The 27,039-nt window shown below is 38.7% G+C and overlaps 1 protein-coding gene across 1 annotated transcript in view; it reads right to left on the bottom strand.

Moving 5' to 3' along the window:
• The window catches only part of btbd7 (BTB (POZ) domain containing 7), a 57,592-nt gene that overhangs the window by 22,903 nt on the left and 7,650 nt on the right, over positions 1-27,039 (bottom strand). The window contains exons 2-3 of the mRNA XM_084433368.1: positions 3,272-3,486; positions 931-2,055 (exon numbers count right to left, since the gene is read on the bottom strand). Coding sequence (XP_084289494.1) covers positions 931-2,055; positions 3,272-3,353 — 1,207 coding nt within the window. The 5' untranslated portion in view covers positions 3,354-3,486. The remainder of the gene's footprint in view (positions 1-930; positions 2,056-3,271; positions 3,487-27,039) is intronic.

Below are 27,039 nucleotides of genomic sequence, written 5' to 3' on the forward strand. Positions count from 1 at the left end.
TAAACAAAGCTGGGCGATTGTGGAGCAACGAGAGGAAACAAAAGAGAAAGACTAGAAATAATGGATGAAAGGGAGGCTAAGGGTGTTTTCACACCTGAAAGTCCGCACCAAGGTCCGAACTAAAGTTCATGTTTTGATACATTCGGTAAGTTTTGGTTTGGTTTCACATTGCAATTATGCGAGCGCACTGAAGAACTTTACATGACATACTTGCGTCCTGTTTTCATCATCTACGTGGGCTGCATCTTGACAATGATTGGTTTTTAAACGGCTGTCGTCAATTTGTGTTTGGTTCTTGAAAAATAAATGCAAATATATAAAAAGACTATCTTTCCCACAATAAGAAAGCAATTAAAACTGTTTCTGTTTGTGAATCCTTTGATATTTTTATATAATGTTTAGCCCCCCCCTTGTTTTTTTCTATTTGTATATATTGCAGTTCTGACTGTACTTTGACTTTGTTTGTTTGAAGTAAAAAAAAAAAAAAAAAACTTTGACAAGAATGAATGAACAGACGTATATTTTTGCCACTATACTGTTATTATTACGGCATTACTACCTGCAGCACCAACTATACTCAAGGCTAGTTCAAATTCGCCAAATGAACGTCCATAGTGCGAACATTTTATTGTCGCTGGCAGGAAAGGAGGAGAAGACTGCAAGCAATCCTGCGAGAACCACCAGAACTTCCTGTAAATGGTCTGAAAGTCCAAACCATATAGAAAATGCTTTCACACTAGAAACGAACCAAACCTTTGTTCAGTTTGATCCGGACTGAGACTACCTCTTTTCGTCTGACCAAATTTTGTCTGTTTGGTCCAGACCGTGGTCCGGGGGAGGTTTCACACCTGTAATTTTGATTCGGATCAAACCAAAAAATCTGAAAATCCGGACCAAACAAGGTAGGTGTGAAAGGGCCCTAAGACTTACCTTGAGCAAGCATGCTGAACTCCAAGAAGAGGGCAATGTGGTAGAGCTCCATGGCCTCTTCGGCTCGGCTCATGCATCCTCTCCCAGCCACCAGCGCCTGAACTTCACCAAGACTGCCTTCGGAAGGGCTCCCGCGCAGCACCAGTGAAAGGTCAACCGCATCTGTGTACATGCAGTGCAAGACCACTCTGGCATATTTCTTGGGAATTATGGATTCGTCGAGGATAATACGGGTGGGGGTTTGTAGAGTGCGCTCAGTGATCTCCTCACCCGAGCGGATGCGTCTTTGCAGAAGATTGCGGAAGAAGGGTGAGCGCGCCGAGAGCACTGCCTTATGGGCCCTTAGCTCCTCATCAGGCAAGCTGTGGCTCACCCCTGCATTTCCACTTCCCATGCCGCTAGGAGAAGGTCCACCTGCTCCGAAGGCTTCCACCAGCTCAGAGTCCGAGGAAAAGCTCAGCAGCGAGTCAAAATACGGCATGTGCTCACAGAGATTCCGCATGTCGGCTTCTAAGGTGTTGGGCGTACCGAACTCCTCGCTCAGTCTCACCAGCACATCCACGTTCTGCAACCTCACGTCCTCCGAGCCCAGCTCACCCGTGTAGAGGTAATGCAGCAACGAGGAGAACATGGGCGCATCCATGCCCGCAGTCCCAACGTCCAACAACACCTCAGCCCCATAACCCGGTGACGACGAAAGCAGGGTTTTGAAGAACGGGCAGCGGGCGGCCAGAACAGCACGGTGTGCTGGGAAGCAGGAATCCTGGAAGATCAGGTCCACGTCGGTGCAGTACTTGTGCTGATAAAGGGTGGCCAAATCACGCTGCAGTGTGCGAGCCTCGGGCCGGGCCAGACCCGCCTGTAGACTGAGCTCTTTGAGTGCCGACGTGCCCTCATACTCCTCCACCAGGGCGTTGACATCACGCACATCCCACCCCGAGAGGAGCTCGCGCATCTGTCGCGCATGGTCGGCCGAACGACTGGACTTGCGTCGCTTAATGAACCTCCTCTTGAGAGTTGCCAAACCGGAGCTCTTTTTCTTCTTGTCCTGAGGTTTTTCAGGGCCATGTTCTAGGCTGTAGAGCTTGGACTCGCCGCCATAACCCTGTGGTGCATAGGAGGCGCCTGGTGACAGAAAAGAAACACGCCGTGTAAGAGTCTGGATGTCTTCAAATTTGTCAGCAGGAAAATGTGCATTGTGAGGTCTGCCTATGTTACAATTCAAGTTTATTCCAAATAAATGCAACACCACAGAGCTTTGCCTTTTTGCAAGTGCTTTAGAACAATTCTGAAATGCAACTGACTTTTAATAACATAAGACTGGTGGGGAAAATTGAATGCAATAAGAGTAATTTTTTTTTACAAAATTAAATTGAACTCCGTTTCAAGAATTGTCTCTTTATAACAGACATCCATTAAGATTAAAAAAAAAAAAAAAAAAGTGCTATTTTTTGAAGAAATTTAGAAAATTAAACAAATTAAATAGTGCATGCAAGAGATCACTACTTGACGTAGCACTGCATAAACAATTCCAACTTCAAAAAGGAAAGTATGCATTCCCAAACCACTTAATGTGTACTTTTAACTTTTCCCCCCTCTAAATCTCTAAATTTTCACCTGCCAAAAAAGGAAACTATGAAGTCATCTAATGTCCTCCCCAGCAAGGCTAATATCTCCCTGACGACACTTAACGTCTCAATCCAATGTTCCATTTCTCATTGTAGGCCCACTGTCATGCATGGCTTAGCATTTTGAAAGCACCATTACTTTACTGATCTCACAGACAGCAAAAACATGAAAATATTCACATCAGAATATCCCGTTAAAAGCCAGACTCTGTGGGATACTGAAGGGGGGGATAAATAAATAAATAAAACCACACAAAGCAACTGCTGACAGTTGTGATACAATTTCCAAGCCTTTAAATTAATACAGACAAGATGTTACAGTGAGAGAATATGAAGACTGGTGAAGTCAATAATTTAATGAGATTCTTTTTCTCTGTGCAGTTGAACTGTTTCTAAACATGATCATTGAGTTTTTTGTTGTTGTTGTTGTTTTTTTAACAAAAACTATGTAGAACTATTTTATATTCTAGTCAAATAGGAACTTCTGTCTTTGAGAGAGATTTCCTTTTCTTGTAATTGAAAAACACATCATCATATTGCAATGTGATTCGAAGAGTTTAGGTCTTGTATCCCGCTGACATTTGCAATCGGATAGCTAAAAAAAGATGTAATAGTGCTCAGGCTGTCAGACCTTTTATATCGTCATCGATCACAGTAGTTGCTAAACTACGAAGGACAAATATCTCTGTAACAGCATTCATATGAGAGTTTACCTATGAAGGTCTGCTGGGTCTGTGGGTTACCCCCGAATCGAGGGGAGCACGAGTGAGGGTAGCTGGAGGCATTCACACCCATCCTCTCCCCCCTTCTTCCTCCTTTTAGTCACCCTGCTGGATCATTCCGTTCGAGCGTCGACGCACTGTAGCTCACCGCTCCACTCAAACAGACCTATATGAATGTGGCGACACTGCACCAATGTCCGTCATTCCTGGGCAAGAGAGAGGGGAAGGGGGAGAGTTAATACACAAAAAGTCAAAAAAATTTTTTAACACTTAATATAACATAACTTTCTATTATAGCAATAATAATAACTGTTATTAAATTACAATAAAATAATTTATAAATATAGCCTAATATGACCTATTTCTATTTTTTAAGTAAAAGCGCAAAGGTAAAATGGAATTGAACTGAACTGTTCTTGTTCAAATCTGAAAAGAAGAAACAAAATGAACACTACAACCAAATCAAACAGACTACATAGGAAGAGCTTTGATGTTTACTTCTGCTCTTGAAGGCCATTACAATACTGCCGGAGGATTCTGACTTACTCAAACCCTCCCACTGATGTCATGCTAATGCAATCTGACACAGAGGCACAACTGGCTTGTTTACTCAAGCTAAACAATGTCTACAGTACTTCATGTCTCTTTTCAGTTCTCTGTAATCTCCAAACTTTGGCCTGTTGACCTTGCTTTGGCCTTCAGCGCTCAAGCCTGCAAGTTCACACAATCGGCACAACACAATTTCTTTTGTGATTTAGATGTTTTTTTTAGATGTTTTATCTACATTTCAAACTTGCGCTGCCGGAAGCTCCTCAAAGGGGGAGCCCATAACAGTTTGGGGAGACAAACGCTTTACATACCCAATGTGTGACATTGAGAGAGAAGCAAAGTGAAGCATTTCAGGCTGAGCCAAGAAGAAAGCCTAAGGAGGCCAGAAAGAATCATCTTTACGTTTACCTATACAGATAAACCAAGCAGATGTGCACAGATCCCCATCTGCTTGCTTAACGCTGGACTGTGTTGTTTGTGAAATCCCCAGAGGTCAGAACGATCAAGACTCTTTTCGTCTGACAGGGTGTGAACGAAGCTGTCTACAGGGTAAATGCATTGCAATGTGCTTTCAGATGATGGAAATCCAGGTCATATAAATGGTCAGTTGCACAGCAGCTCCAGCAACGTTCCCCAGTCTAGCTAAAATACAATGACTTCCTACTTCACAGGGGTGGGCGATATGACCAAATTCTTATTCCACGATATGAGAAATTTTATTTCACAATAACGATATTCACTGCTCGGACCAAAAAACATTTTTTGGGGATTTAAATAGGCAAATGCTTAAAGTCCCTGTAAAGGCAATTCAAAAAAAAAAAAAATTCTAAACACATTATAAATGTTAGAAATGTATTGCTAAATCATATTACAAAGAATGTGAACTGTGAAGTACTGAATTGTGGAGTTAGATCGTTAAACAGTTTTTCACCATTGCTGTGTTACGGATTTTTTGGGCGGGGCTAAAACGGGGGCTCGATGACGCACTGGAGCCCCTGAGCTCCTGGACACGCCCCTACTTGATGACGCACTGGAGCCCCTGAGCTCCTGGACACGCCCCTACTTGATGACGCACTGGAGCCCATTCACATCAGTTTGCAACTCAATCGCGAGTTACTGTCTGTCAGTACTATTAGTTACTACATCCTACAGTTTGCTAGCTAGCTATGCCTTCGTCACGGAAATGCGTATTACCTGGATGCGATCAATAAATATTTACGAATATGTTAAAAACCTGATAGCTTATTTTATGTGCTTGCCGGCTTTTTTTATCATTCAAATTTGGCTGGGTGGCTAATAACACATTTTTCTGTGGTGTGACAAACTCAGAACACATACTTAATTTTGACTTCATAGGGACTTTAAGTGTCTATGGTTGGATCAGTGATTGCAGTGATTATTATGTTTATAGCATGTTATATGTTTGGCAACAATTCTTCTAACCCTAATTGATAGAGTATGTAGCCTTTCATTTCTTAACCATGTAGGAAGACACATCATGTCCATATTTCAGGATGACAATGTCAAGATTCGTCAGGCTCAAATTGTGAAAGAATGGTTGGGAGGGAGCATGAAACTTCCCTTTCAACAAAGTTTTCAACAAAAACAATGACACGTTAACTTGGCAAAAAGGGGCTATCATTTCACTTTTTGATCTTTGTCCTTGAAATATTTCCAATTTTGCAGATGCGCAAGGTTAAAACCTGCCCCTAGCCAATACGTTATGTTTTGCAAAGTGGCAGGTAATTTCTGCTTATCTGCCAGCCACTGTGGCAGGCGACCTGAACAACATCTTGGATTGACTGACAAGAAATGACGTTGCAGTGGTTTCAGCTTTATGTCAACAGTGTGGATTATTTATAACATGTGAAAAGAAAGCTCTGCAGGTTCACTTTATTTTGACATTGCCTGATTCTAAATATTTGTGTCTTCATACAATACTATACAAACAATAATGACAAGCAATGACAAAATATATATTATTAATATTATAGCAATTAGTGTTTTAATAATTATGAATAATCAATAATGTATTGGTTTTCCTATCTAAATAACAACAAAAATAACAATAATAATGGGGTACCCAAAAAAACTAGGGGTATGTCGCACAAGATCTCGCAATATTAAAACATGATATTTCTCATTGAGGTGAAACGCTGTCTCGTGATATCAGAGTTGAGTTTGTGGCAAAAACTTTTACAGTGCGTGCATTATATTGTTATGTCTTTTACTGCATATAATAATTCATACTCAAAGTAGAACTAAAGTGGCATTCATTACAAGATAATTAGTTTAGGGCTGTTACGAATCCTCGATCAATATCGAGTGCTCGAATTAAAAAAAATATCCTTGACTGCAATTTATAACCGGCATACCGGAAAGTGGCACATTCAGACGAGAATACATGAACCGCATGCAAAGTCAGATTATGATCAGATTATCTGATTAGGCTACTCGTCAAAATAATCAACGGGTTACTCGATTACCAAAATATTTGTTCATGACAGCCTTAGATCAAGGCACCCAGACACTACAAGATAATTAGGACGATTTTGGGCCCACTACTCCCCTTCCGACAATACTAGGTAAAGTCTCGATTATCTTGATGGTTCTACAGATTATCTTATCATATTATTTTCTTGTGGAGTGAGGTGTACTAAGTGTGATTGAATCTGCTCTGAAGAACGTCGGGGATGCATCGATCTCAAATTGGTGAATCAGAAATCCTGTTGTGTGCGGGGACCCTGAGGACAAACGTGCGCACGCTCTGTGGCTTGTCATGTGGAATGAAACAATACCCAATCAGAAAGCGAGCTGAGGGAAGCATAACACAACCTCATCCAAACCTTTTTCTTTTACAAAATTTTCTGTAAAAATCAGCTATTAAAAGGTATAGCGGAGGATTTTCCCGAATTTTAGAAAAAGAACCGCCCTCTCCACTTTTTGAAAAAAATGCACATGCGCAACACTCTACCTGCTCCCGAGAGGGAACGCCTATTAAACATATGCACGAGAGAGCATGCACGAGCTAATCATAGCTTACATTACCTTTTACTAGCAGTGATTTTAAATGGATTTCTCCAAATAGCATGCCAAACTTGACCTGTCAAGTAGAAACTTCGCGACTGAGGGATCAGTGGGAAGCCCAACCTGTGTTTTGAGCGCACGCCATCGTGTGAATCGTGTGCACGAGCACGTACGACGGCCTTACGTAAACATATCACCAGAATGATTGCCACTTTGGAGGACCAATAATCTTGATGATCCACCCGGAAAAAGAAAATCCTCCGCTATACCTTTAATCGGCATTTCTATGCCCGTAGTCCGCCATGTTCATTTACTAGATGTCCTGTGTTTACGGTCAGGACTGGTTGATTGTGAATGGAATCTGTTAGTGTGTGGCGTGCTGTCTTGGTCAGGCAACACACTATTAGAAAAAGACAGTTAAATCTATGATTTTGTTTTTTATCATCATGTTTGTGGTCTCTCACATTTTGAAAATCTGAGAAAATGTAAAAAAAAAATTATTTTAAGTGTGGGCCAGCCTTTAGTTAAAACATTTCAAAATGCACCAACATTATTTTGCATTTTGTGACATTCAGCCAAATAAAAAGACAAAAAAATAAATAAAATAAAAATAAAAATAAAAAAGCTAAAATAGTCTCATCTCATTTTCGTGAACCCAATATTTTGTATTGTCTTGCCTCGTGAGATAAGTGTATGAACACACACCTAATAATAATAATAATAATAGCTATTATTATTATTAATAGCTACTATTATTAAATAAGGACATGACATAATAATAATTATATTAAACAAGAACAGGAAATCCTAACAGTGTCAATAACATTAAAGCAACTAACTAAAGTAGACCAGAGAAGTTTAGTATCAAGGCTATTAAAAAGTAAATTTGATGCATTTTTCATATATTTTTACCCTGCATATGTGAGTGGTCTCTGACATCCAGTGGGTCTTAATAAAAAAAGCTGATGTGTTCACCTCTCTAACAGCTTATTTCACTGGTACTGTAAGCTGAAACAAGAGTCTAAATGTCACATCATTAACTAAAAAAAGAAAATGACAAGCTCCAGTCAAAAGAAAATCTTTAGAGAGTGAGGCATAAAGCTGTGCAACAGTTTATCACACATTTCATCATTCCAGCAAAGCATAAACAGGCAAACTCTGCCACTGGAGAACACATCAAATTTACAATTACAATTACTGCGAATTCACAGCGACTGTGAACTTGACGAGCATTGCTGAATTTGTATTCTCTAAGCACAGCCGAACCCTCCATCAGGTGAAGCAGCACTGCATTGTGCAGTGTTTAATAAAGTTGCTTTAAAGAACTGAAAACGTTAGTTAAAGATAAGGCCTACATTGAGGGACAGAAGGCTCATTATAAACACTATATGAAAAATGATAATCACAGTGTCCGATGCAACAACTGTCTCTCAACGTGAGTGACAGCAATAGAGAGGGAATAAATGAACAGTTCTTTAATACTGCAGAGCTCCAGAACAGGCGCTGACACAGACAACAGTTATGCAAGCAAGCAGGAGAGTGGAGCAGTTTTGCCACATTAGGCAAATCAATAGGGAGCCTCTACACCGTTGCTGCAGGGGAAAGTATCAATAATGCACCTCAAGGTTTTCAAAGCCTTCTAGGTATGCTTCCACCTAAAACAACATTTAAAGCTTCAGAAAGCCAACGTTTTCTTTTATTTGGATAAATCTATGAATCAAAAAAAAAAGAGAGAGAGAGAGAGAGACCACAGAGTGAAACGGAGGAGAAATGTGTGCCCTATGCGTCTGCAAACCTCAAACTGGGTCACATAAATCAGCCGGTATACTCGTTCATCAATTGCAAGAGGTGCTTTTCCTTGTAGCTGCCTCTGACCAAGCTTCATTCCCAATCTTAAATCGACTTCAGTGGAAAAGGGAAATTGATCTTTGATCAATGTTTTTTCTCTCTGGTTTAGAAGGATCACAATAAGCTTGATAAAAGAAAGGTCAGCTTTAACAGAAGCACCTGTTTCAGATAGGCTGTCTAAACAGGCTCTTAATGTCTGAAACAGTCAAGCACTGCTTTTGAAACACTGTGATTTGTCTTCATATTGGGCTATTCCTAAATGCTACGCAGAGAGAAGAGATTTCGGTTGTTGTTCTTCAGCTTGACTATGTCTGATGACAGGGGCTTTCTGTGTGGATCCTCCCCTGAAAAAGGCTGCCATCATCACTCCAACTGGGTGTGCCCCATATGGTGGGTGTTTGTGGATTAAATCAGGCCCTGTGGTTAGAAATGAAGCAGCGCTGCAATGCTTATAAAAAGATGTTCTTACACAGTAAAACATTACACAAAACAACTTAGCACACCATAAAAAGGGCATCAGACATCGCAACAGTGCCTTAAAGAAATATTACAGATTCAATACAAGTTAAGCTCAATCGACAGCATTTGTGGTGTCTTGACAATTTGACTGTTGCCATGATGACAAACCTTAAACCTTAAAACAATCACAAAAATTACGCACACGAATAATGCACAATTTAGCAGAACTAATTTACACTTAAAAATTTGGGGTTGGTAAGATTTTTTTTTAATGTATTTGAAAAAGAAGTCTCTTATGCACATTTAATATATTTATAGGCTATATTTGATTAAAATACAGTAAAAACTGTAATATTGGGAAATATAAATCTACAGGCTTTCATAAGCCACTTTCCGACCGGAGGAACCTTTTCACAGTTCCTAGAACTATTGGCTAAAGTACCCGGATGTCGGCGTGTTCGCACCGCAGGAACTAGGAACGATTAGTTCTAGGAACTCTATTTGGAGGAACTAATTTAGGTCCTACTTCAGAGTAGGGTCTAAACCAGCACTATAGGAACTACCCGTGACGTTAGTGTACGCTGATTGACCGAACGCACGCGGAACACCAGCACCCGCCATTTTTAAAACAGCTATAATGTAAACACAGATTATAGCCTATATATTTACTCCAGAAACTAACTATACAAACATGGAAAACAGTGATAGATGGGCCTCTAAACCTTTATGCTGAAGAGAAAATCCAACGCAACTTTGAGGGGACCAAGCCAAACATGATTATGTTTATTTGCCCAGCTAGCAACACTGGACATCAACCACACGGCATAGGCTAATAACCTTTTTTTCCATATACTTTCTATAACAGTTCTATCTAATAACATATTAAACTGTACTGTTAGACAGATTGCTAACTAATAAACACAGAGAATGCGAGCATTGTTTGCTCTGGCGTTCTCAGTGCCGCCAAAATAAAGGTCCGTCGCACCGCCAAAATAAAAGTCACCGTGCTTGCGTCACTCCCTTACCCCTCCTACCCGTTCCTATGGCCACTTGGCCAGTGCCGAACGCAAACAGCAAAACCGAGTTTGGGGGAGAGTAGTTCTTAGAACTGTTTAGAAGTGGACAGTTCCTAGAACTAAGATCCTGTAACTACTTGGTCGGAAAGCGGCTATAGACAACACAGGTCTTGGGGAAGGTCTTGTTTTTTTAAGTTTCGTTACAAGTACAACCTATTCACACACTGTCAATTAAAAAAAGCAATTAATACATGAAAATTCTTACATATAGCCCATTTAATATTGTAAGAATTGAGAAATTAGAAAATGCCGGACAGTCTGGTTGAAGAGCGACCAGACCCTGAGAGGACAAAGGACCTCTCTGGAAATTAACATTTGAACTCCCCCTTGTGCACTATCGAGACGAAAGTCTCACCTCCGAGTCATCCTAATCTACATCTCTTTCCCTCATCCCCCCTCTCCTTCTCCCCCATGCAAAGATCACCAAAACTCACCCAAGAATATATGGTTTAATGTGAATGATTAACATTGAGTATTATACATATTTAGTATCATTTGAAATGTCTCATTGCGACTGGTACAAATGTCTCATTTCCAAATAAGTAAAACAAAAGATAATACGTTTTTAAGAGTTTAGGGATACCTGGCACACAAAGGAAGGTGGTCTCTAGACAAATGGTCTCTTTGAATAGTCAAACATTCGCTCACATTTAATGATGCACAGATAGCATTAAAACCTTTTCATTTATGGAGTCAAGAAAATACATTTTCAAATGTATTGCATTTAATAAAAAAATACTTTGCCTCGAGAAAAGACAGTAACACGTAAAGACCTTCCGCGCATCGGTCGGAAGCCGGCTTTGGGCCGATCGAGCGTGAGCTTACAATATTGAAAACAAATTCTTCGATGAATAGAAAGGTTTATAAATGTCTTTACTGCGACTTTTGAACAATTTATTGCATATTTGCCAAATTTTTTCTTTTTTTTTCCCTTTGAAAATCTTACTAACCCCAAACTTTTAAACAGTAGTTCTTTTTACAAAATTGTATTTTTTGATAGGGGTGTAACAATACATCGATATGGATCGATGCATCGATCAAACGTCTAACGATACGATGCATCGATACCACACATAAAATATCGATATACGGTACCTTTATTTTGACACACTCCACATCCTCACGTAACTTTTCTCCGCTGAAATAGACGCCTGACAAGATTGACTGAACCCTTTGTCACAAAAGCCGGTATTTTCCACTGTCAAGGCATCGCGAGTTCATGTTTTACAGCAGAAACGACAAGCCCCGAAAAGTCTGTTTTAGGCAGGGGGGCAGTGTTTCAGAAAACATTGAAGCTTCCCCGGGCGCCGCCATTGATTAGCGGACCCCTACCTGCTGTTAGCATTCCATTGACTCCCATTCATTTTGGTGTCACTTTGACAGCGAATAACTTTACATCTGAGCCATTTAAAGACTCCATTTGTCCATTATTTATTTCTAAAGAAACACAAAAATGTATAAAAGGCTCCATTACCTTGTATCTTACGTTATGGTCCCGTAGATGCAGTTATTTGTGAAAATAGGCAAACAATTGCGTCATAATCATGCGACTCTGTCACACAGTAGAGAAATTACCGTATGGACAGGAGGAGAAGCTTGCGCGCAATCGGGGGGACGTGGAGGCAAAATGACAAAGTAATTAATCAGAATACTTAGTAAAAGTTGCTCCTGCTCCTAGCTCATGGACACCTCCTACTCGCACTCTCCGTCTCTGCATGTTTCGGAAGGGAATGATTCAGATTTCTCTTGCCACAGCTACTAGAAGACAGACGGGTTGCTCACGTCACATCTACGTCGTCAAGCTCAGTTTGAGTCTGCGCAGTACGCTCGGCCATCAGGAAGTGAGAGCTTCTAATTGACTTCACTTTTCTCCGTTGAAACCTATGGGGTCGCTGTGTCCAGTTTATATACCGTCTATGGTTTTAGCGAATCAGTGCAGGTCAGGTGACAAGGCTGCTTGCTTGTCACTTTGAAAAGACGCGCTAGCTGAGAGGAGTTTCGTCAAAGCTGACTAAAAGTGATCGAGGATGGATTTCAGCGACCTTGATGAACCCATGATATCTTCTTCGGGGAGTAAAAGGAAAATAAAAGCTGAAACTTTTTTACGGATTCTTGCTAAAGCAGCACATTAGTGGTGAGGGAAAAGCTCTCTGTATTGCGTGCACGTTAATCACAACAACAAAGTTTGACAGGTGTCTATGTCAGCTGAGAAGATTAACGTTACAAAGATTAACCGAGTGTTTTATTATGTATCATAGCAATTATTTGGCTTTGTTTAACTCTGAAACATGAAATGTGGAGTTATCTGCTTTTGCCACAAAAAAAATAAATTATACATACATACACACATACATACACAACTTTAATTTTATAAGTTACCTGTATTTTTTTGTTATTATTACTTAATCAAAACAACCCAGCTGCAGTATGCTTGATATTCAAATGCACAATATAAAAAAAAAACATGATATGAAAATGAACAAGAACAGAGGATCTGTTTTTGCTAATGAACTCTTCTGTTATAGAGTTCATTTGCAAAACCAGATAACTCCGTTCTTGTTCATTTTCATATATCATGTTTTTTTTTAAACTTGTAACAAACAACTTGTAAATGTCCCAATTGGGAGAGGGTGTGCAATTTTCAAAGAGTTTAATTAAACTTTCATGTTATATATTTTTGCATGTATTAGTGTGAGTTAATAAACGTAACTGGTTGTGTACACTTGGCACATAATATCTAAATATCGATTAATCGATCGATATAGCCCTGAATCGAATCGTAATCGTATCGTAGAATTTTTTTAGGTATCGGCAAATATCGTATCGCTGGCTGAGAGAATCGATATCGTATCGTGATTAACTGTCCGATTTACACCCCTATTTCTTTTTAGATAATAAACATAATTCTGACAACAAATGCTGTTGAAATCTTCCAAATCACAAAGCGGAATATTCCTGACCCAATAACAACAAACAGACATTGTAGGATGTATTCCTAGGTTCTTGTGCCATAACATGCACTAAATTCCACTGCCACACGTGAATGCCAATGACATCCAGTTTGCATGGTAGCATGAGGGTAGAGAGACTGTGAGAGAAAAGTTAAATGTGTTTGGGGTACAACACTTTACCAGACCACTGAGCATAAGCAATGTCCATTGAAAATCACTGGTATAAAGGACTCTCTGTTCCAGGGTGTCTGTAGTTCTCTCTGAGGTGGGGAGACAGAGATGGGGGGTGGGGAGGGGTCACGGGCACCCCGTGGCAGTTTCCTGTGAGCGGTGGCGGTCTGGCTCATGTGAAACTAATGAGCGTGGACACAGCCAAGCCACACCAGGCCAGCTGCAGGTCGTCTGGTCCACCCTGCCCTGCTTTTCTACTGAAATTCCAGAGAGATTTGAGCAAAGCTGGGCGAAGAAGAGAAACAGTGAAAATGCCACGCGATCAAATTTTATCCGTCAAGTCCAACAATATTCAGTGAGCGAAACACAAAGAGGCTATAGCACCTTTAAAGGACAGCATCCACCCCCCCCCCCCTCCCCAAACCTGTTTTTTTATGATGAGGAGGAGGCATGACATTTTATCAGAAGACACTGTGCCTTGACAGACAAGGCTCGCCCTTTTCCGGAGGGAGCTTGAGGAATGCTTCACACAGCACTCAGCCCACAACCCGTCCTCAAAATGTGAGATTCAGCAAATACAATTTCATAAAACATCATCTAATTAGGTCCTAAAAGGTCAGGCCAGCACAAGACAATGAGATGTTTTCTAAGGAGATTGGACACATTCCAGTAGCCTTTTATAGATGCCAGAATTGGCAAGTCTGATTTGTTGCTATAGCAAGGTACCTAAAAAGCATCAGAGGAACACTGGGTCACTTCAATGTTTAGACGACAAATACAAGATGTTCCTCCTTTTAATAAAAGGTGTAACAGACCTAAAGAAGTAAAGCAAAAGCACAAAAATTCCAAAGTTAATAAACAGTATATACGAGAACTGTCTTTGGCATGAATTTCAAAGTAATTAATATGGATTTATCTTGACTGATGATGATGTTCAATATGCTTGGGCTACAGCGGTCAGGGAAAGAATTGACAAACACATCAGCCAAAGCTTTTCCCTGCCATCATTCTTTGCATTCATTGTCAGATAGGCACTTCTAAATAATGCAGCACTGTTCGCAGGCGAAGCGTCAGTGTTTTATTGGTTATTCATTGATGGAAATGTGATATGTAACTGGGTAAATTTCACAAAGTGCTTTCCAGGTCACATTTTACCCAATCCCCCTCACCGCTTAAAAAAAAAAATTATATTTGGCATAAATATAGTCTGCAAATCTCTCATTATCATCATGTAAAATTCAGTCATATGCTCAAATAACATGAAATATAATTAATTTATAAATTAAATATTTAAATATGAATTCATTAACTTAAAATATTATTACAGCAAACATATGAGAATCATAAAAAAATCATAAGACCATAAAAAACCATACCAGATGCATTTCAGTATTCAGAATTAGGGGTCAAAAATCTGGTTTCAGTGTCCTGAATAAAATAAAATGAAAGTAACAATGGAAAAAGGTTAGGGATCATAATAGTACATTACTTTTTATGCTAAATTATATTTGTTTTACTCTTTTTTTTCTTTCTTTCTTTTTTTGGTGTTGGGGAGAAATTTGAACTTGATTTGATTACCTGTGGGTTTCATGGGATTAGCTCTAGAAGATCATGTACAGGTTCAGGTTTATGGGTATAAAATATTTAAAATACTTTGTCTTGAAATAATTACAGCCTGCATGACAAAGAGAGAGACTTATCTCAATGGCACCATCATAAGAACAGTTCCACTGATGTGAGAATAGTTTACACTAACAACAACCTCTGCTATTACATACATGTCAGAAGGACAAGTATCCGTTTTATGCTTTCATTTGCAAATTGGCCTGCTTCCTGTTTGTGCTTATTTTTCCATTCATCTAAGCATCTTTATCTCTCTCTCTCTCCTCCGCAAAAAGGAAAATGCCATGCTGACTTCATTAATTTCTTCAAACTCATATGGCAGTATGAGATTCAGAATGTCTTTACTATAAATAAAACTTGGGCTGGAAATATTGTCATGCTCATTTTGGTGTCCTAAGCAAAAACGACATAAGCTTTTGGATTTTCTACATACAAATTTGATAGCGATTTCCCAATAAAATGCATTTAACAAAACTTCACTATTATCCTGTGTGAGTCAATCAATTATAATATAAATTTGTAGGTTACTTAGGCCTATTTGACAATATACATTTTTTAGAAATATACATCAAATAAAATAAAAGTGTACTTTTTTTTCTTCTTTATGCGTGTGCATCTTTTCACTTTGTTACCGAGTGAAAAGTGCAGGACCTAGCTGAAGGGTGTTGGGATTATCTAATCACAGTGTTGGAGGTAAACGGTAGTGCTACACTTTGACAGATAAAAACAGAAGGACCGAATGAGAAGCCAGCTGATCAATACTGCAATCTACCACCTCACTGACTCAAGCAATATTGTTAATACTTTAAAAATCACCCCTTGCCATTTTAGATGACAACATAAATGAGTCTGCTGGAATATCATTGTCAATATTAATTAGTCTAAATAACTGTTGTGCGTTAGAGAGTGCAAAGCATATACTGGGTCGCATAATTCAGTTTTCACTGTCCCCAAATATTTTCAATGAATTAATAGAATAGATAATAAAGTAAAACCAGGAATCTGAAAAACGGTACAATTTCTGTCCCCGTCCTTGGCAAGATTCCACCACTGTTAAATTTTTAAAAGGACTTTCATCAGCTCGCACTCCCAGTAGACTCAGCCTATGACCCTTTCAGTGATGCATGAATGAATGTAGGAGGAGGAGAAAGGAAAGGAGGAGGAGAATGGTGTGGAATTCCCAGATCATACAAATGTTTGACTGAGCCACATGATATGACAGTGGAAGGTAGCCTGGCTGTGGTTAGAACACTGCTTCCTTAAAACCCAGGAATGGTGAGGCAAAGTATGGTACAGCCTGGCAGTGGCAAATATGCCATTGCAAAAATCTATAACCAAATGTAAATATTTGACTTGCTCAATTTCATTAACACCCCGAGACAGAAAGCATACATGCGCAGTAAATACGTAGAGCTACAGCGGGTTTTTTGCCTAGTTGAGCTACACTACAGTCTTCATCTGCCTGTTCAAATACACATGAAAATGCATAAATCTAATATTTGAAAAAACACATTGTATATCACCTGTCTTGCTGGATGAAGTCCAGGTACAATTGCATTATCTAGATATGTTAAAAAAAAAACTGACTGGTAGAACTTCAGTCAGACTAAAGTATGTAGCCTATATGACATTTTAAAAAGACAAATTAATGCTTTAGTCCAAATAAAATCAAATTTCTGAAGTGCAAGAAACGTACCTAATGTTAAACTAAACCTGGGATGAATGAACCCTGTGTGGGATTCTTTTGCACTAGCCAAATCTAAACCAGATGTGGAACTCACAATATGAACAATCGAAATCCATTTTTTACCTTCCACTCATATTCTGCACCAGACCAGCAAGACAGAGAGAAATGCAAGCAATAGAGAGAATTACCTTAATGAATGGTGTCCTTTCTATGTAATTATATCTACGCTTTTAGCTGCACTTTCCACAATCAGCCAGTCTAAATTTAGTGATTAGGCCACCATACATTTCCTTTGGAAGCTCCATGTTGATATCATGACTCCAAACTGTTTTGCGTATGGAGGACTAGGAGTGACACTTATCAATTTAATAATTCAAAGATAAAAATGGAAATAAAGAAATGGACAAATAAATAGACCTATTCAAATCATGTTTTAAAATGTAGTCAAATGATTAAATAATAAATTTATAAAAAATATTTTAAACTCTTTATAGCAGATAAATAATACTTTTTTAGTACACATTTTAAAACATTAATTAAATAGTTTTAAATATGTCTATTAATTTGTCAATTTAAAACCTGATTTATGAAATATTAAATGGGTATTTTATTGCTTCATTTTATTTTTAAAAGTCACTCCTAGAAGTTGTGAACTTCTGACACCTGAAGCTTGTGAAGTACTATTGACTAAAATGAATAAGTTATTACTGGACTATCAGTCTTGGTAGAATACTTCTGCTGTACAAGAGAAAAATAAATAAATGTAATCGTACCCACCAGACACTGCAGCATGCCGTTTCTGAAGACCGCTCTGCTGTACAAGACTTTAAGACTTAAATAGAGCAGGACCTTGGCTATTCTTAAAAACCACAGAGAATTAGATCAACACAGGACTGACAAGCATTATAATGTATTTGACATCTGCATCCACTAAGACCACAGTTTAAGAGCTTGATCTAAAGACAGGAAAAATTGGGATGGCAGCTTTTTTGGTCTTCATAAGAAAACAAAAACTCCAACCACATTGGACAACTAAAAAGTGTGTCAAGAATGAAATTGAAACTGGATCTTCTTCCTCCCTGAGGAGATACTTTTGTGAAGTATTTCTGTGCTGAGCAAGACCTGACCTGATATGCCAGTCCATATACAGGTAGCCTAGGCGTTCACTTTATCAGGACAAATGCTTCGATCCAGATGAAACAAAGGAAGTGAGTAGGCTTTACTGGGCGAGACAAAAGTTGTTCATATGACTATGTTCTCATTAAGATGAGTCATTGTGACCATGAAACCTAATTGCTGTAAAGCAGAGGAGTGCTGGGGGGCTCTCTGAATTCTAGAGTAGGGGAAATACTAATCACAGGACTTGGAGGTGGGGACTTCTGACTGCCCCCCCGTAGCCGCATTTCCACTGTCGGGCCAAAAGCGAATGTGCCAGTGCAGAGTCAGTCATGTTTCCACTGTTACTTCCGGGGCTTGATTGGGCCTCCTCTGGGCTTCCTCGGGAGCAACGGCCAGGGGTTTTTGGCCCGCCGAATACCTCGGTCCAAAGCTTGAGGAGTGGTCATGAACAAAGGCGGAGTTTTTCTAAGTCAGGAGAGGGTCAACACCGCTGCTCATTTCCCACGTTATCATGTCAGGTTTCAACATTTAAGTCTTTTAAGACAATTTTCAGCTCAAAACTCACTTTCAGACATCATCGAGTGTATAAAATAACTTCCGATTGTGATCAAATCGAGATTCTGATCACCGTATATGAAGCAGAAATATAGTTATATACTATGCTCATGCTAACCGTTGCAATAATAAAATACACATACAAGTATGAAAAATACAAGAAACTGCATGCATCTGCATGTCAAATTACATGCATCCTGGTTAACTTATAACTCCTGTTTTCTGTTAGGGTTAATGGAGTTGTTTTGTGCATTCCTGGGATCACAAATAAATGGAAGCAGGCGCGACTGAATAAGTATGCATAAGTATACCAGTTTGATTCAGAATTATTGATGTATTGATATTATTGGCACTAAGATTTTTTTTTATTGTAATCATTGGTCAAATATCAAAGCTGGAGTCTTTAGTCTTTAAGTAAAGACTAAATGTTTGCTTCTATCATGCTCATTTTGCGATCTAGCTAGTTTTCAGTCAGCTACGCCTATAGAATAGAATAGAATAGAATCGGGCATTTATATAGCGCTTTCATATGTACTACTGTACACCCAAAGCGCTTTACAATCATATCAGGGGATCTCTCCTCAACCACCACCAGTGTGCAGCATCCACTTGGATGATGCGACGGCAGCCACAGTACAACGGCGCCAGTGCGCTCACCACACACCGGATACACACACTATGCTAGTGAAATGGTGGGGTTGCGTGATATTTGTTCCAGGGAGTGTTAAGGGTGGGTTTTAAGGTGCGGGCTACTGGCCCGACAGTGGAAACATAGCTTGATTTTGGCCTCGAGATCCAAGACTATTGGCCTCGCCCGGCACGCTGTAATCCCTGACCCAACAGTGGAAAAGTGTCTATTGTGACTTCAAGAAAAGCACTTTACCCATGTATACACATGGTCTAGCATACCCAAGCTTAGATTTACAAATAATCTAAGATTTACAATTTACAAAGCAAATCGAAGGACATTATACCTTATTTCATTGTATAGTGACCTGTGCACAGCACTGAAGCGATTAAACACTATTGTGAACAAGTACAATCTGTTCCTCATAATCACAGGTTAGTAGGGGTGTAACAGTAAATCAACCCTCAACAACACGAGTAAATCACTCGCATATACACTCCCTTCACTCTGGGCGACTAAATAATGTCTATCATTAGCAAGTGGTTAATAAACTCTTAGACTTTACTTGCCTGTGTGAAAAATAGAACTAAACCATTTACGCACCAACCCAAAACAAGAGTTCAGATGGCACGCAAGAGCTTGCTAGTATGCGGAGTTTCAATAAATTTTTGTGACATGGCAGAAAGCGTTATCCTGTTTGTTTTCTTTATTTTTCAAAAGCACAATGTTGTATTGCACAGTGTTTTGTTTTTATTATGAGTGTAGACTAATGATGTCTTACTCTTATCTGTATGACCATAAATGACGGATTATTTTAAGTTGTTTACGTTGTTATAATGAGACAAAATCATTTGCCATTGTGCCGATTTGTATCGTGAAAGTCTCACAACAGTCCACTGATGAAATAGGCGTGTCCTGGAAATGGGAAGCCACAGGCGCTGCTTCACACGCTATATCCTCGTGGAAAGGTGAAGTAGGCAGATGTAGTTTGCACTTTTTCTCCTTCTCACTCATCTTCCGTGATTTCTTGAAAAAGTGTAATATTGAACTTTGTGCATCCTAAACCGTCACTCGAAAAGAAAATGACATCATAGGCTACGCACAACACATTAATCAAAGAAAAAAAAAACAGCCGTTGCATTTTACCGCGCAGCATTGATCAATCTATCAATTAGAGTATTAGAATCCCTTTATTTTTTATTTTAAGCAATCAGGAATCTGGGAAGGGGACAGACATGTAAATGTATAGAAATCGTATGTACCGAACCATAACTTCAGTGAACCTACACCCCCAAACAGTTTATGCATAGACACACGCAAGAAAGACATAGCCTGCAGTGAGAAGGATGACCAGGAGCCCCAATGTGTCTCAGAGTCTAAGTGTGTCTGATGGAGTGAAGTCTTCACCATCATCTCAGTGGCACGTGGAGTCTCAGTGAAGCCTGATGTGGGGTAGACAGCTAATGCATTATCAAAAACCTTAAATGGGTCACTGAGAGCCTCCTATCATTGCCATCAGAAAGCCAGTCAGTCAAAAATTTAAGTTTTCTAAAATCCCTGCTGAGACTACAGTCTAGAATTTTTAGACGGCCACGTGGATAGTTTCGTCTACTTATAACACCTAGAAAAGCTATTAGGCTATGTGTGCAAACCATTTCCAAATAACAAAACAAACAATTGGCTACTTAAAAACCAACTGAGCATTAACAATATGCAAATCTGCATATTTTCTAAATCAATTGCAAATTGGCTGAATGACTAGGCAACTAAGGCCACATCCACACGAAGCCAGAGCTTTCCCTATCCGATGTTTTTTTTTCCCCGTCCCAAAAAAAAAATTACGTAAACACGGCGTCGTCAAGAAATATCTGCGTACACACGAAACCACTGAAACCGACTCAAAACGATGTAGTATACATGCCAGACCAGTATGTGGCGCTGTTATTCTGCCACAGACATACACTAAAAACGGAGAAGAAGACTTAGAGCATGCGCATAAACCTTGCGCGCTGTATACAATAATATTTAGGCACAGTAGCTTCTTTTTTTCTTTTCTTTTTTACCAAGAACTTTATTGAACAATATGAACAACCATAAATGGCCTGGTACAAAATATGAGTCACGATATTCGATAGTTAGCGGACGCATAAAGCTTGCCACAAAGAACCGGCAAAAGTAGCCTAATCATTATGAATGTGTCAAATAGGCCTATAGCAAGGAGACATTTTAATTGTTTATTAATAAACTAAAGTTTTCTGTGTCAGTCTCGGCTAAAGATGTTGACGATGTTGACTCGCCACTTTCGCAGTATTGTGAACGTGCCTAAAGAGAGAAATGCACACTTCATACGAATTACATAAGAGAGTTGTCTGTTTCTTTTCGTTTTGAATTGTTTTGTTTAAAAGTAGACATTTCAAGCTTTCTATAGATACATTTCTAAGTTTCGGTTCATTTATGAGATGAGCTCCAGTTCACGAGCAATGCAAGTTATATCGCGCCGGTGCCTCCATGTCCTGATTAAATTGTCTGCTATTTGCTTCTTATTTATTTAATCCAGGCAATTGGTTGATGAAACATTGATTAAAATTAAGATACAAATTATACAAAACGAAATTCACTTTGAAGAAAGGCTTTATACAAAACAAAACTTAATGTGGTCAAAATTATGTCTCCTGATATATTGTGAATCTTACTCATGCTGTTCACTTTTCATATAATCAACATGTGATGAAATTAAAAAATAACATTATTTACACATAAATATGAAACTAAATACATTTTCTTTAATGGCTACAACATGTAGGCCTACAGTACAGAGAAATTTAATGTCAGAGTGGAATTTGAGCAAACGCCGTTTTACCGGTGATCATGTGGGGCAGGGGTGCGTTTTTTGAATAATAATCAAATAATTCCCAGCGGTCGTCGAATATTATTTTTGCCTACAAAATACGAAATGTCTTAATCAGACAACAGACAAGCATCATAGCATAAGAAAGAAAATATAAATAGGCCAGCCGCCAAATAAAGAAGTAAAAAAAAGAAATGAAATAAAAATACATTCAAGTAAATAATAAAGAAAGAAATAAAAGAGGCCCAGTAGGCTAGCTTCTGCAGCACGGACACAAGCATGTAGTCGGCAATTGTTGTTGCTGTGACTTAGCGGTGTCTGACTAGTTGACACTTGGTGTGATGGCATCATCGTTTCACAAAATGTACGGATTGGCCGCACACACGAAAACGCAAGGGTGGCGTTTTCAGATTTATCCACCTTGGGACCCGGTTTAAAAAAAATAGCGGTTTCAGTCTCCGAAAACGCCGGATCCGTCTGGACGAAACGCCAATACGATACACAATTTGTTCGGATACAGCTAAACGCGTCTCCGTGTGGACAGGGCCTTAACTGTCTTGAGAAAGCCCTGTATGCTTAGGCTAGTTTTGAGATAACCTGACCTAGATTGGATGGGTTTCACAAGGAAAATTTAACCCTCTGGGGTATGAGGTGTTTTCTGGGCCCTGGAGGTACTTTGACATGCCCTGACATTTGTGCTTATTTATTTCCTTAACATTTTCATGACTTAAGTCTGATTACACTGTATTCAGCACAAGCTCTGCTACAATATATGTGAGCAGCTTGTAGGCTATGTAAAAGTTTGTAGTTCAGAAAAGTCACTGAAATAAGGCCATAAAACCCATACTGAATATTCGTTCACAAGACTTTTGTAAACCGGATCTTGTAGCCGTTTTTGCTTTAAAACGATGTGAAAATCATCCTGCCGACTCATTCACATAAAACAATCTATTGATTTCAAATTTGTGAGACACGTTATGTGTCAGAAAGGCTGTATGCGAGGAGGCATGAATGATCATAATTATTGATGTATATTGATATATATTTTGTGTTTCACTCGGTTTTAGAGATTGTAGTCTGGTAATAAAGTTTGGTAAAAGTCCAACAAGTAAAATGTGTATAAGTTTAAGTAGGCTAACAATAAATCATTAGGCTAAATAATGCAACACATTACAGATACTGAGCAGAAACGTGAGAAAGTGTACCTCATTGGTTTCATACGGATTACAGAATATTTGTTGTTCGATATGACCTGCTTAATTTAAAAGTAGAAGCTTCAAGCTTTCTAAAGACATATCTCTAGTCTGTGTGGCAAGCATTCGCTAAGTTTCAGGTCATTTTTGTGGCGCATTTCTGAAAGATATTCACAGAGACAAAAGCGCACCATGTTTGATTATTGTAAAAAAGTTATTTTAAGTTGTAGTATAAAAAAAAAAATCTGTAGAACACGCCGGTGCGTTCTTCGACCCCAGAGGGTTAAATAACAAATAGATATTTATCAGACTGCAATAAACAAATAGTGTGAGACACAATGCAACAGCCAAAGATGCCTATCTGTTAATGTATTACTATATTGGCTGTGTTTTAAAGGGTATTGAGGTTTTTTTGTAGTGTACTATGCATACTAACACAAACAACTACAACACAGCATGTCAATTAAAAGCATGTGCTAAAAATATAAAAACTGAATAAATTTTTTTATATATATACACACATATACATATACATATACATATATATATATATATATATATATATATATATATATATATATATATATATATATATATATATATATATATATATCTCACCTCAATAACACAATATATCTCAATAACACAACTTACCCTAATTAAAATCTGATTTAATCAAGAGTAAAATGTAAATAACCAGTCAGTCTGGGCCAAAAAAAAAAAAAAAAAAAACGAACATAAAAAACACTAAAACTAAATACCCTGACCGCAACTCTCCAAGCAGGGCATTCCAGCAGTGAGTTGTGGTTTCGGAACACACACTCCAACAAACCACTTTTGCCTATTTCATGCCTTTAAAATGAATGAATAAAATCATGCAAGATCTGAGGTCTCATACAAGAGTGATGTCAAGCCACAAAAGTAATGCTGAATGAGAGTTAACTTAGAGACTTCGCAACGCAATATTCCTGAATGACTGAAACAACCCTCAGGCATATGGCAAGCGGTTTTAACATTTAATCAAACATACTAGTATCTATTTACATGCTACTAGTACTTGTTTGTTTTTAGATATTAATGCCTATTTTTTAGGTACTAGTGCTTATTCTTTATGTACTGGGACCTTTTAAAAGATAGTACTTATTAGATTAGGCATCCTCAAAGAGCGGACAGCGGTTCCAAATCGGACCACGAAACATAATGACAACGGTAATACCATTTTACTGTTCTAACACAATGGAACTGTTCGTTTATGGTAATGATATTTCGAGAGCTATTTCCTCTAATATTTTTATCTAGAAATTGCGCTTTGCTTCTTTCTCCCGAGCACCACATTAAGAGCTGCAGATGACACTGTTATTTTAACAACAGAAGCAGAAACAATATAGATTGATACTTTTGCTAAAACACTGCAGAAAATAAGAATGCAGGATAGGGCTGCACGATTAATCGCAATTGACATGATAATATTTTAATTGGGAATATTTGTTTTCAGCTCATTATAAGCACGTTTTTATTATGATGTACATTGTTTGTTTGTTTTTAGTAGATAGGCCTACTTATTTTAAGCAAAATATAAAAATGGTCCAGACTTAAGGCCCATAAGAGCTTTTCACACTTGAAATAGTTAACCCTGGGTCATTCTAAACCCCGGGTAAACAGAATCCTGGGATGTCTTTCACGTTACATAAAAGGCTAAAGGTTTTTGAAATGTTCAGTGCATGTCTATGTGAGGTAAAAGGACATGAGATGTTTAAGCTCCGCCCCCTGTGCTGGGAGCAGCAGCTCATTTGCATTTAAAGGGACAGACAGAAAAACTGAGTTTTTGCTCACCCTCAAAAAGTGACAATATTAACATGCTATATAAAAATATACATGAGATATTTTGAGCTAAAACTTCACATACACTCTCTGGGGACATCAAAGACTTATTTTACATCTTGTGAAAAGGACATTATTCCACCCCTTTAACTCTACAATAAGTAAATCCACTTCACCAGCTAATTACTCTTCCACAGCGATGTCATAGAAATATACAGAGCTACTGCTAAAGCGGAAGTAACGGAATAAAATACCCGGGCCTTAATATCCTCCGACTGAGAGCTTTGAGGCTATCAAACGGCGCAACCTGATATGTATCTTTATTTCACAAAGAATAACACTGATCCGCATCTGCTCCATTGCGATCAGCTACTTTAAACAGCTTTTAGTCCAAAAGAGCGCACATTTAGAAAAACCTTGATACATTCTCATATGTTCACGTCCAGCCCGTTCTCATCCCAAGGCGTCATATACTGACGCTTTTGACATTTCGTCTACATCCAACGCACATGGCACCCTTTAGCGTCAATATGAGACGCAGATAGATATGGGCCAGAAGGCGCCTCCTAGCAGTCTAACCCTAACCCTACCCCAGACCTAAACCTACCCATAACCGAACAAAGCTATCTGCGTCTCATATTGACGCTAAAGGGTGCCATGTGCGTTGGATGTAGACAAAATGTCAAAAGCGTCAGTATATGACGCCCTAGGATGAGAATGCGTTGTCACGTCTCATTGCTTAACAGAGAATGATCATTTCTATTAATTTTTTCACTAAATGATGTGCTCTAGAGAGTTTTGAGGGCTCTATCCACTGCCATCACAATATAGGAATAGGCATACATTTCATCAAAATGAAAAAAAATGTAAAAGTTTTTTTTTTGGCCTAACGAGTTCCCGTTTTATATATTTATAACACAAGCTTATGAATTGTGAGTTAATCACACCAGCCATTTATACAACAGTTCAATAAAGTTAATGAGTAACTTTTATAGATTCATTCTGTTTTTGCTCCGTCAAAGAAAACAGAACAAACAGCAGAACCGCAGCGCCTCCGAGCAACAAGTGTTTTGTTCCTCAAAATATCAGCATTTTTGACAGAATCAGACGAGTAAATGGTTCAATTAGGCTACCCATTCATAAATACAGTCGTTTGCTAGGTTAAACGCATTAGGATTTTTGAACGAATCGGTTGAATAAAGCATACAACTCCCTCATTAAGATGGAGACTTGCTGCCACCTACTGGCAGTGTTAGTTTCAAAGTTAAAAAGTAGATCTCTTAACATAATTTATGCAATTATAATTTGCTGTGTAAATCCATACATACCATGTCTAAACAGCCTGTGTCAATCCAAAAATGGATTTTATTGGTACCAGCTTCCTTTTATTTTGTCATAATAGCCTTACACTGTGTCTCTGCATTCTGATTGAATTTGTTGACTAAATGTAAGAATCTGACATAAGAGGACAGATAGCTATGACAATGAATTTAAAAATACTGTTTTCTCTTGGCTTTATTATTAGAGTTTTGATCAGCAGAGCACATCCTGCATTATATTGTATTAAAATGACTATTTAATATTAGCCTACCACTAAACTTTGACTATAGGCATGTTGCATATTAATTGTTCTAGGAACCTTTGTGTAATTTGTGCTACTCCATAATGATGTTTGTAGCACAAGTAGGGCCCAAACATAAACTCAAGCCCAGCGGCCCCCAGCCCCCTAAGTCCTGCCCTGGGCGCGGGTGTTTTCATATGAATGCGTCTTTGAAGGGAACTGACTGTCTTTAGAAAAGTTTCGATGTTATTTAGATTTTTTTTTTCTTTCTTTATCTTTCCTGATAAAGCAGCGTTTTTGAGCGCTGCTGGTTTGTGTACAGCCGTTACGGGGGAAACCGCTATTTCTGCCGCTCCTAAAGCACCTCCTGCTGGCACCTCTTTGTAAACAGCATCATTTTGTGGGGCATCAACTATTAAACCTGTATTAGTGTGGAATGTTTCTACAATATTCACTCATGACAGTAAAATAGGGCATTCTAAGTCAATCTACTGCAGTATTTCCTCTCTCAATCAGTAGAAAATGTTGTCAAAAACGTCATATAACGTCAAACCGGTATAATCTTTAAAAATACCGTGATATAAATGTTTGGTCATACGACCCAGCACTACTATAGAGTATATTTTCTTTCACATGGCCTTCT

This window comes from Rutilus rutilus (assembly GCF_951802725.1).
Source record: "Rutilus rutilus genome assembly, chromosome: 15".
NCBI lineage: Eukaryota > Metazoa > Chordata > Actinopteri > Cypriniformes > Leuciscidae > Rutilus > Rutilus rutilus.